Below are 12775 nucleotides of genomic sequence, written 5' to 3'. Positions count from 1 at the left end.
ACTTACTAAATTCTGCAACATATGCGGTGGGATATATATAATATATATATATATATAATTTTATAAAGATCAAGCCAAGTTATAAGAAAACTCATGAATAAAATGAATATAATATATTCATAAATAAATATTCATGAAATAAATACATTCGTATCACCTACTTTTATAGAGCTAGCTTTTTGCCCAGATAATAAGCAACTTATCTGGATAATATCTATTTAACTGTTGTTTTATCCCGCACTAATTGCTATTTATATTATTGTTAATATGGAGCATTCATGTTTTATAAAACTTCTAGCTTATATCTGAATAACCGAAATGTGAATAATGATATCTACACACTGATCGTCTATAGGAAGATGCATACTGCGGCTATTGCTGGTTTATATGGCTTCTTAACAAACTTTTGAGCCAAACGGAAGCTTCTAAATGCTTTTATTGCATTGCTGAACACAACTGAGAAGTTTGACTAGCCGCCTATTTCTCTGTTCCACATTTCTACTGTATTGGCAACCTGCCTTGCTCCTTGAACCCGGCAGATGCCTGGCATTCTTGCCTTGAGATGGAACACTAAAGGGTCAGCAGCTGTAGTTGTGACTTATAATATCAGCGTATTACAATTAGGGGTTTCACTCTCAGGGTACCGAGCACTTGTAATGAAGTGGTTTTATTAAGGTTTTAACTGTAGCTAGGACTTGTAATGAAGTGGTTTTATTAAGGTTTTAGCTGTAGTTAGAGCCTGTAAAGGTGCAGACACACTAGGCGATATGTAGCGGATATCACGCCGCATGGCGCCAACCTTCGCTAGAACTCGCCCAGCGAGTTGATGCTGAGCGATAACAATAGACTTGCTCAATCACAACTTTATTGCATTTGAGGTGCATTTCGATTGGTTGTTTTTCCCAGAATGCAATGCTCTGGCTGCTATTTTTCTGTGTCAATGAATACCAATGTACAACAACAACATTTTATTATTTCGCTATGATTGAACCATCATCAAAATAAACACTGAACTATTCATAAATTTAATAAGCGTCCCAGTCCTGTACGACATAACGCACAGGAATACAAAGATTTACAAAAATTTACAAATTACGAATTACAAAAATTTCCAGTTGAAAACATTTGGGAGTTAATCGCTGCGCAGGTTGACCATCTTAAAAATGGTAAACATTTATTGTATGAAAAGTTGAAAACTACTATAAAATAGGTTATATATAAGTCATTAAATATCATCGTTAAAAATATAAGAATCTTTTTTTTTCTTATGTCTTCTTGTAGTGTGCAAATTGTGAAAGAGAGATAGGCCATATAACAAAAGCAGGAGTCGTTTATGTCGTTGTCTAGAAGGTGCCATATTTACTCAAATTTATTAACAACTCCGAGGAAACTGGTGACAAGGAATTTTATTGGCTGTTTGCCAGTGTGCCTGCATTATCCCTTGCTGGTAAATAGCCCAAGTGTGTTAAGGCCCATGCCAGCAATATCTCCGTCTCTTCTCATGATGCACGCGCTAAAATCGCCTAGTGTGTTTGTGCCTTAATGGAGTGGTTTTATTAAAGTTTCAAGTGTTCCTGTGACATCTAGTGGAAACATAAGCAGTCAGCAGCTGTGCAAGTATAAGCACCATGTTTAATCTGTCATGGAGTTTTTAAACTCGTCCAAAAAGATCTCACTTTGGCAAAAGCTTAAACAGATCAATGATTAGCTGAAATCAAACTTTAACTGATTTTATCTCTTGGGGTTGGTGAAACACAACACTGACTGTGCTAGATATCAGATCCACCCAAATGAGTAAAGCAAAGGAAGTAGCCATCCTTGACCTCAGTCATGATAAGACAGCGGTGAATAATAACAACGTAAACTAAATCATATGAAATAGATGTATTGATTTCCATACTAGCTATTATAACTAACCTTTCACCTAATATTATTGGAACACAAATGACATGCTTCTATTTGAAAGGTAAATCCATTCTAAAGAAATTCTCTGAAGATGTTCCGTTCAGAGGCGGAGGTTAATTGTGGTCAGTGTTTGACATGATTAGGAGACCGCTATTCGTATGATGTCGCCAGTTTTATAAGTTTATGAACAGATATGTATGGCTGAGCGAATCTATCTACTTGCTTAATGAAGCATTCTAGCACATACAAATTTAACTAAGCCCATGTAGGCGAACATGAAGTTTAATCATACATAGATTGCTGTTTGATAACATCTTTATTGATACACTAGACTGAGCACTAAAACAAAAAAGTCATAGTTAATCAATCTATTTCAAAATTAATAACATAATTTGTCCAATAATTATTGATGTTATACACATTTCTTCATTTTTGGTGACACGCTGATGAATGATGTATAACTACTAATTGAAAGTGTATAAGATCCTTGTTAATGAATGATGCTCTGAGAAAAAACAACATCTAATCAGAAAAAAAGTAATATGAAGCTAAAACACAGAACAGATATACCCAAAAACAAAAATACCAACAAAGTACTCACGCACATGTATCGTACATTAATACGGAACTGCGTAGGCTTTAAGTTTTGCCGGCTTAGTTATTTAAACAATTTCACACGTTAAAATATAACGATATTCGATTGGTCGTAATGTTGTCATGGGTGCTAGTTTACTTTTTCAGGTCAACTAAAAGGTCAAATCATGTATACCGACGGCTACGATGTCAAAGGCGATTATTACTCAGCCGAGTGCGAAGAAGACGAGATGCCGGCTACGGAGCGTGAACTGGCAGAAGATGCTCAATGGAAAGTTATTCAAAAAAACACATTCACCAGATGGACTAATGAACACCTTAAACAGGCTAACAAAAGTATAGCGTCTTTAGAATATGACCTCTCAGACGGTTTAAGACTATGTGCCCTTATTGAGGTTTTGTCGGGGAAGAAGTTCAAAAGAATAAACAAACGACCGAACTTTCGATCGCAGAAACTGGAAAATGTAACTACCGCGTTGAAGTTGTTGGAAGAAGTTGAAGGAATAAAGATCGTCAACATAGGTAAGTAGTTTAATTTTAATTAATAACAACTATTATTATAGGGGTCGAAATTCAAAGATAAGTATTATCAATGATATACAGCCTCCCATGGGGGGCTGTATATCATTGGTATTATGTAGTATCAAAGTAATAATTTCAAATCAAAGAGCACAGTTATTCACAAATAAAAGAGCATTTCAAAAAACATTCAGGAGTTTAGTTTTTGATAGTATTAACATGTGCAGTAACACTCGTAGCAGTGCTGGTTGTAATTTAACTTGTAGTCACCGTTCGTTGAAGTTTCATTCATCTAAATATTATTAGTAATCGTAAGGAAGGAAAGTAAGATAGCTGGATTAAAACAAATTATAGTTGTAACGAATATTTTACTAAAAAATCAACTATTAGCCACATATATGTGTTTGCCAAATAAAAATTAAAACATTGAATAACAGTTACGATTCATGTTGTCTGCAAAACTCGCGTTCATCGCTTTGCAACACTTTGCATCGGTCGCTTCGTAAAACTAAGCCTGAAATAATAACTTATTTCCATTGTTATCTCTATTGCAGTTTGCCTGATCTAGCCGCTAAGATATTCAAATGATTTTGTGCATAACTAAAAAATGCAGAATCTTCATCGCTCTACCGAGACTTTTCAGTTACTTTCTATGCATCTACAGTCGGATCTTTTTAACCCATAATTTCGCTTCTGCAAACAGTATAAATATTTACTTTCCGTAAGCCTAGAATGCTAGTAGTGTTATAAATATGACATGATGGCGACATGTTAATAGGCTGAAGTTAGCCTAGATGGCATGACAAGGCAAGATAAGTCATCTATCATATTATCTATTAATTTATGAGATTAGGCTTAACAATAAACTGAGCAATCACCTGCATAAGTTTAAGCTTACTAACAATTACATTGCAATTCATTCCCTCATTCCTATACGGACTGCAAATTTTGATACTTTAGTAAAGTGTTATCTAGCACTTTTCACACCTTCAGCATCTTTCATGAAAAACACTGTTATTAAACTGCCATGCAGATTTCAACACGGGTATGAAAGCTATGTGGATTTTTTCTATTTAGGAGTCCAGATCAATCAAATCTAGATGTATAAACAATGAATAGGAGTTAGCAGCAAATCATATTAGCACTAGTACCCTTGGCAGTCCCCATGCACCATGAGAGATTGTCATGAGTCATCAGTATGCTAATAATTATCCTGTGATGTAGCCAGGTGGCTGAGTAGTATAATAGCGGTTAGCGTGAGTGTCTGCAAAATGGTGAGTCTGAGTTCAAATCCTGTGTTAGGCGGCTGTTTTCTGTTACTGTGGCTTCAGACTGACGAACACAGCTCCTATTCTAGTAAAGATTGGGCTGCAACGAGTCCTCTTGTCGCAGTTGAGAATAAATCAAAAGGTGTGGAGAAACTCTGGGACAAGGCCTACCTGGTAGACTTCAGCGCTTTAAAGCCAATGTCTGTCTGTTTGGCATGCATAAATGGATAACCTAGTAATTTGCCGAGGCTATGCAAGAGTATTACACCAGAGATTGTCTTTATGAAACAACATACAACAATACGAGCAAAGTTTTTCAAGTTTTTACATTAATGGAAAAAATATGAATAGTTTCTTTTAACTAACTTAAATGTAGAACCTCATCTCTTGCTGACCATTTGAAGCAAATCTAAATAGAATTTTAACTTGTCAGCTAAAACTTGTTCGTTATTAAATCTTGCTATGCCATGCTGATACCTCATGATACATGTATATTAATAATAAGTGTGATATAATATCTTAAATAGTCTCTCTTAAAAAATCATTCATACTTATTGCATGCCGGGCAACAATGTAAGTCCTCGCTCCGCGGAACGATTCTGTTTAAGTCAAGTAACTAAAACATGGTATCCTTTACATACATGTTCTTAAGAATATGAGTATCCGGTAATGATGTGTTGTTTAAAAATGTGCAGTCTTTATCGATGTTATCTATATGCTTTGTAAATTGTTGCACAAGGCCTTACTCAGCCTGTTGATTTTGGAGTGACCTATTTGATGAAGTGGGTGGGTGAAGTGATTGATAACGATGTCACCAGAAGCTGTGTAATGTAATCCGGTAACGTAACGCTTTGATTTATTTTAAATTGGCCTTTTCAGCTAGCTGTGGTATGCATGCGCCTGAATGAAGACGAGAGGGTATTTTGATGGCTTATGAAGGGCCTAGTATAAAGATACCCAAATAAATGTTGTGTATCAACCCTTAAATTAGCGAATTTGTCTGGAATGCTGGCTCAGACAAATGTCAAATTTCAATGTCAGATCTGCAAATCCGTTCTGCGATGCATTCTATTTTTCAAATATGTAATAGTTGAATTATGGCTTTTGCAAGACCCAACATTACATTTTCTAACCTGGTTATTTACGGTCAATCGGAAAAATCCTTCACTATTAGCACTTGGATGGGTATACAGCATAAAGTTTCTGCCAAATTGTGTTAGTTGAGCCAAGAGTGTGCTGGAGGCCCGTGCTGATTCAGTATTAACTTGATGTGAAAAGCCTGTCACACCAGTCATATAAGATGCATGTTGTGACTAAACAATTAAACACTAGTTCTGAATTCATCGCTAATCAAGTTCTTCCTTATTAAAGCATTGCTGCAACTAGAGAGACTTCAATTCAATATTTTTCCCTCCACAACTACCTTGAGCCATACTTGGCCTCCGAGTACATTTTTAGTATCTATCGTCAATGTAGGAAAACGTTACCCCATGGAGCTATCGTTACCCCATGGAGCTATTGTTGTGCCGGTTTCACATTTTTTGCTAGCATTTGTATAATAACTGACTCATGGCTGACTCTGCTAGCAAGGAGCCACGATGGATGTGATGGATGTGCGACCTCCTTCATTCAGACAGATGCCACATTCCTGAGGCCGAGAAAGAGAATTGTTTGTGTCGTGTTGTGATTTGAGAGTGACAGCTGACCTTTTAAACATTGACTACTGTTCACACTCCGCTCCACCTATTCTTTCACAACCCGGATTTGGGTCACTGATTTTTTTCATACAAAGCAAGCATTCACCTTTTTAAATAAGTGGCTCTAGGAAATATGAATGTTTGAAGTAATGATTGAGTGATGCTCAGGCATTTGCACCTTTGAATTGAGTCCAACATAGAATATTGGACTCAATTCTGGGAAAATGTATTAAATTTTTTTATTCATAATTGACTGCTTACTTTCTGTATCAATTATTATTTCATGAGCTAGTAGAGGGTATCACGGATACCATCCGCCCTGCCGTAACAAGCCATAACCGATAAGAATTATTGGTCTGGCGGCTACTAATTATGGCTGACCAGCAATGACATACTCCTGGCCAACCAGTCTCCAACGACAGCTAGCTGAAAACTACGATATATAGCGGTATATGTGACCGTGCTGAGGTTGGTGGTTGACAGTCGGTCTGCAGTGGCATGGGGAGGCGGGATGCGCACACCAGCTGAAGGCTATTGTAATTTGGAGAGGTCTTTCATCCCTATTCCCGCTCCAGATTTGTTGAGATTAGTTTGCTTAGTAGCCAATGATAGAGATAGAAAAGTTGTTGACCATCTGTTATGTCACTAGACTTTATGATAAATAGGTTGCTTGGAGACCAGCTGCATATAGGGTATATAAAATGCTGACAGACAGCAATTTGGACTAAACAGTCTTCAGTCACTCACTTTTGCATGTGATCCATCCAATGCAGTGGAATGTACTATAGCTTAGCAGCAGTCGAGCTATGCATACGTAGGGCAATAGTCAGTGAGGCGGAAGATATGAGGTAGATGTATTTTGTTATTGCTGCGCCTGCTCAGATGATGGATAACTGTTGTGTTTAGAAGGCCTGATGCACTCTTCGTAACATTTTCTTTCAATAAAAGTGAAACATTGAAGAAATTACCGCGCCTTTATTCAGACTTAGATTTGTTGCCATGGTTGCACTGACTGGATAACTGAAAGATTTTAGTAAAAAGTTGGCTCCATTTTGCTGTCCTTTAAGTCCCTTACGTATTCCCAGCAACAAGTTGGGAAACTCAGTCCTAACCCTTTGGAGTGAAGGTGATTGTTATTTGCTCTGATCATAAGTATTTTGAATTTTTTGTATATTGCTGTTGCGCAATATAATAGTGGAACATACATTTGTGAACGCTACTATTTATTCCCAGTAGCAAACAAGTTAGAATTCCTAACATAGTTAGCAGTACTACCACTAATTGTGAAATACTTAGTACAATTTTATCAGTCACTATTTTTAGCAGTCAGACATTTTACTGCGCTCTTGTTATAAATAACAAAAATTATTGTGACTTCATTATATAAGTTTTCATTCAGTCAAAAAACAGAAAATCTTTCTAGTGATAATAAGTTTGATAAAAATTTCTTTGACTAGTTCAATGAAATTATCGAAAGAGTACGTAGCCAACCCCAAGGTAATAGAATTTACTACTTTTGCCCAACTTCATCGTCATATGGTTAGCACTACAAATCACATATTGTTAGAACTTTACTTCTACCTCCAACAAACATCACCTCAATGTTTGTAAAAGTATAACTTGAGTTGTTTAAAACGGATAAATGTCCGGTAACATATTATATATATAATTTTTATAATATACATGTATTATATATAAACATATAGCATCTGAAAGTATTATTGAATGAGTATAATAGTTGCAAGAGAATTGATACTCGAGTCTACTGAATGTCATTATACTAAAGGTTTAATGCCTAGCTCAGACTTGCCTGTGTGTCACTAACATTAAGTATTGAAATCTAAACGTATTCATATCTATTAAATTAGCGAAGCTTAAACTAAATTCATGTTGTCAAACTTTGCTTGATAATAGATGTATCAGATAATAGATGTATCAGATAATAGATGTATCAGATAATAGATGTATCAGATAATAGATGTATCAGATAATAGATGAAACAACAGAAAATTTAAGTTACTCGTTCTTCTTTCTACTTGTTATCACAGACTACTGTACTTGTTCAACTTGTTATCTTTGGATAGATTATGCTTAGTCTGTGCAGCCTAAAGAAACTGTTTGCAGCATCTTTTAAAAGTAATTTAAGACAGATCTTTTATAAGCTAGTATATATTGCTATATGCTACCGGAAAGCATTTTTGTGTGTTTTCTTTTCAATACCGCAGACTGTAGATATTTTATTTAAATCATCTTGATTTAGTGAGAATTGACTATGTAGAGAGTCTCTCTAGTTGCAATCAGTTAGGTTAAACTTTTGCTTCGTCATTGTCTGGAAGTCATTTTTATGTCGAAGGCTATACCTTGCATGTATAAATATTTACTTTTGCATATTTGAAGGTAAATTGTGTTGGTTTATAATAGTTTGTGAAAATAGAAAATGCTTTCAAGTACTTTTAAAGAGAAGAGCAGCAGTAAATGCGTGGTTCCTTGATGCTTCTCCTAAATTGGTTCATCCTGGGTTCAGGGTTGATCCTAGCACTTTAGATAGCAAACCTCACTGCGTTGATGAGTTTAGGTAATGTGTAATATCTAATAGATAGGTATTTAATAATACGTGAAATTAGTTTTGAGGAGCTTACGCTATTGTGCTAGTTATAGGTAATTTATAATGCAGTGATGCGTAAAGGTGCGAGTAGCGCTTACCTGTTATAGATGTCTAATATTACTCTAACTACATTGTTCCTACATTTATTCATTGAATTTTGTATGTCTGCTAATTATTACTCTTGTTTTAATGACCAATCACTATACGGACTTTTTAAATATTATTTGCTAAAAAACCTTCGATGTTTGTGATAGTCATTGTATCTATTGTTACACACACTAGAGAAAGGTACTTCATCATACTAGGTGATTGTAGTTATGTATTAGTTATGACCAAAATCGCATGTGTAAACATACATTAAGTTGAGCAGTGTCGAGTAGATTGCACTAGTGGTCATTGCTAGCAGCCGATATTGACATTGACTAATAGCAGATAGCGAATGTTTCTTCTGCCAGTTACACATTCTTATTTGTCTCTGTTACCGTGTGACTATATCATTCATCAATATTTTGTATATTTTATTCTTGTTGTTTTAAAAGCTGTTGTAATACGAACTACCGTTGCTGTTCCATAATGGATTCTACTAGTGATTGACCCATTAAAATTTTCCGGTGTTAATAAGTCAGTCAGCATTTTAGCTGGAATTTCAATTTTCTCAGGAAACTCTACAGCGAAATACCTCAAACAAATGTAAACATTCTTCTTACGTTTCCTGAATAATTTTGCTTTTTGTGCCAGTAGGCGTGAACAGCTTAATCTTTTTCCATCTTCAGTCCTCTACGCATCATATGATGTGTAGAGCCTGATACGACTATCACAAACGCATATGTATAACAAACAGGGTTGTTATTGTTAATGTGGTGTAACTCATGGATGTTAACAATGTCACACAGTACTGTCTGAGTAGATATTGGGCTGTAATTCTCCTCGTTTATGTATATTATGTTGAAATCTGACTATCGAATAACGCGCAATAGACATATTCATAGTAATATAGGAAAAGTGGGTGTGTACCATGCATGTATGTATGTTTCCAGACAGTACAGATATTGTGGACAGCAAGCTTAAACTCATCCTCGGCCTAATATGGACCCTGATTCTTCACTACTCCATTTCGATGCCGATGTGGGAGGGAGAGGAGGATGTACCCGGCTCCGGCTCCAAAGAAGGCCCTACTCCAAAACAGCGTCTGCTCGTTTGGGTACAGAACAGGCTACCTGAGGTACCTGTCAAAAACTTTACTACAGATTGGAATGATGGCAAAGCCATTGGAGCATTGGTAGATGCAGTTGGACCAGGTAGGCATGATCAAGCAATAAGATATTCCTACTAAAGAGGGATGTAACATGTGTGTGCCAGTACGAAGTAGTGTCGCACAAGACTTGTTCTGCATCAGTATTGCTTGAGCACACGTTTGATGATACATCTGTAGCAGTTGTTCATGGTATGGTAATTGTATAAACCAGTAATTGTATAAACCGACAGACGAGCTCTTTTCATTGACGTTTTTGAGATAGGTAAGATACATAGCCTGCGCACCTAGGTACACGGAGATACTGAGCTCATGTTGAAAAGCAATGGCCCGTACAAGTAATTAGATGAGCTACATGCAAAGGCTCTAAAGAGTGGGTTAAGTTGGTGTAATGTGATATATCTGTTTGTCACAAGAACAGAGGTCTTTGATGAGACACTAATAGCAAAAACAGGGAGAGAGTCAGTCAGTTTTTGCTCCGACTAACTAGTTTGTCTCCAGAGAAAACAAGCTTGTATTTGAAATCAGCAGTCGCTGTTCAAACTATCAAACAATGGCAACTATTGTGTAATTAGTCTCGCCCCATTCATTCGGAATTCCTTGTTTGAATTTCGACTAAGCAATAGTTTATCTCTGAAGATAGAAACAAGCCGAGTGGTAGTAGCCGCTGCAACTGGGGCATATCACATACTCCTTATTCAATGGAGTGACTGCATGCCAACCACGCAGCGCAGCGCTGGCAAACCTTTAAAAAACATAGATTTGAAGATGAGTGAGTAGTAGTTAGGAGGAGTAAGTTGTCTCCATTATGCTGGTTACACTGCATCGTACAGTGGTATGTTGTCAAACTGGCAGGCATCGTACAGTGGTATGTTGTCTAACTGGCAGGCACTCAAATTTTGTAAATTCATAAAAAGGGAAGTAGTATCGAATATATCATGTATAATGACCATTGAGAAACTTTCTCACTCTCACGATAAACTTGGTGAAGTGGTGTGTGCAGCTTGCCCGGTCATGAGTTCTATCTCCTTCATAAGAGCTTCCATGTGTTGAAATCACCTGCCAAACACCTGCATAGTAGGATAGTTGCAGACTATTCTGGCACCTTTTCCCAGCTGATTGGAGTGATAATTGAGATGTCTGATGTTGCCTTCTTGCATCGTCCTGGCCATTACCCTATTTATTGATGTTATGGTTGGTTGCAGGTCTCTGCCCCGACTGGGAAGACTGGGATCCTAAAAGTGGCAAGAGGAATGCTACGGAGGCCATGGACCTTGCTGAACAGTGGTTGGAGGTGCCACAGGTGTGTACCCATAACCTTTGCTATAATATTTGGTTATTGTTACGACAGGTGAGGCTCGCTTAGCCCTTTTGTTGATTCCCTTCTCACGAACAATTCGCTGTCCGGTCAGAATTGTCGCCAGCTGAGAAAATTAGTTTTATGCAGTCCTATGTTAGTCCACATAGTTCAGTATAGATCCCTGCTGTGGAGATATTCTACCTTGGAGTTGTTATTCCTTTGAAAAAGTAATCTCATGAACTTTTCCATACAATCAGAAGGTTCTATATAAATGAGAGTTTTTTACACGGAGATGCTTTCTGTAGCAAACATACCTTAAGTTCACAGGCTAAATAATTGCGAGGCATATATCCAACTGTTGTAAAACCTAGTCAGTTATTTACACTCGTAGACTGACATTTGCTTCAAGTATTTACAGTCAGAATTTTTCTTTTGACTATTTGCATGCACCTTTGATTAAACTAAGGTTATGTCAAGTTGGATTTTATTATATGTTGCTGACGTGAATATCCGCTGTAGGGATTACTACTTAAGTGGAGCTGAAGTTATTTGGAAAACAAACTGAGTTTCACATTTCCTTTATCTTCTTTTTATGATTCACCAAAATCAGTCTTATCTCATATTTGTGATTGTCAATAACCTTCTCCAAGACAAAAGCATACCAACCTATTTCACAGGAAAGCAGGAAATGATGTAAAACTGTCATCCTATGACATATGCTAAAGGTATCTAGTGGGCGGCTTGTACCTTTGTCTGTATCAAAATTTGACACTCTTGAAGCCATGTTTGATTCTGCAGTTGACGCTTGATGACTCAGACCCCCCCTCTCTACTTACAAACGCACAAGTCTCATATGGAAAACAAATTTTAGTGTGTTTATCCACTTTCGATTTTATTGCCAGTGTTGTAGTATTCATTTATTATACTCCTACTCTAGCAGTAGTTTGAGATCATCATATGCCATAAATATATGCTTTAACTATACTAAAATTATTCTGTGGTGCATCAAGGTCATGGAGTAGTGCAATTGGTAGCTCTCTGAGTGGCCTTGGACGGACAGACACGGCTCTTATTCACTATGTTTCCATGATGCGCAGTGCTTCGGAGTTGCGCTATCTCCGAATCATGGAAACGGCGTCTTCGCACTGAAATCACTGCGCACTGATCAGTGCGAAGCCAGTGCAAATTCGCAGCAAGGAAACAGCGACTGCGCAGTGGCTGCGCATAGCTCTCATGCCGTGGAGACGGATTCTTCGAGGGCCATAAACTAGTACAAAAGTTGTCCTGCTAATCTTGTTTTTTTACTATTCTTCCTATCTTCTTTTACCTAAATTTAATTATGGTCTGCATTCACGAGGATGATGAGGTGATTACTTTCCTGGACTTTGTTATCGATGCCAACACTTTTCGAAAAATAGGTGGCAAGTCCTAAATTAACGTTTAAATAATATATTACTTAAAAATACTTATTAAAAATATATAACTATGTGAAAAGTGTGTTGAGGTTTGTAAAACCTTGTGAATGTGTATTGTAAATAAAAGTATAATGACGACAGAATCATAAAAAGACCGTTTACGACGTTCGGTATCCGTGATCGATTCTATTTCTCCATCAGGCGATTCGATTTATACAAT

The 12775-nt window shown here is 36.9% G+C and overlaps 1 protein-coding gene across 2 annotated transcripts in view; it reads left to right on the top strand.

Moving 5' to 3' along the window:
• The first annotated feature begins 2654 nt into the window (after window positions 1–2654).
• LOC137390099 (filamin-A-like) overlaps window positions 2655–12775 on the top strand; it is a 71465-nt gene continuing 61344 nt past the window's right edge. For both annotated transcript variants that reach the window (XM_068076350.1, XM_068076349.1), the window contains exons 1-3: window positions 2655–3021; window positions 9626–9886; window positions 11046–11143. In XM_068076350.1, coding sequence (XP_067932451.1) covers window positions 2667–3021; window positions 9626–9886; window positions 11046–11143 — 714 coding nt within the window. In that variant the 5' untranslated portion in view covers window positions 2655–2666. The remainder of the gene's footprint in view (window positions 3022–9625; window positions 9887–11045; window positions 11144–12775) is intronic.

The sequence above is a fragment of the Watersipora subatra genome, chromosome 3 (assembly GCF_963576615.1).
Source record: "Watersipora subatra chromosome 3, tzWatSuba1.1, whole genome shotgun sequence".
Taxonomy (NCBI): Eukaryota; Metazoa; Bryozoa; class Gymnolaemata; order Cheilostomatida; family Watersiporidae; genus Watersipora; species Watersipora subatra.
This window is presented reverse-complemented; position numbering and strand designations above follow the sequence as displayed.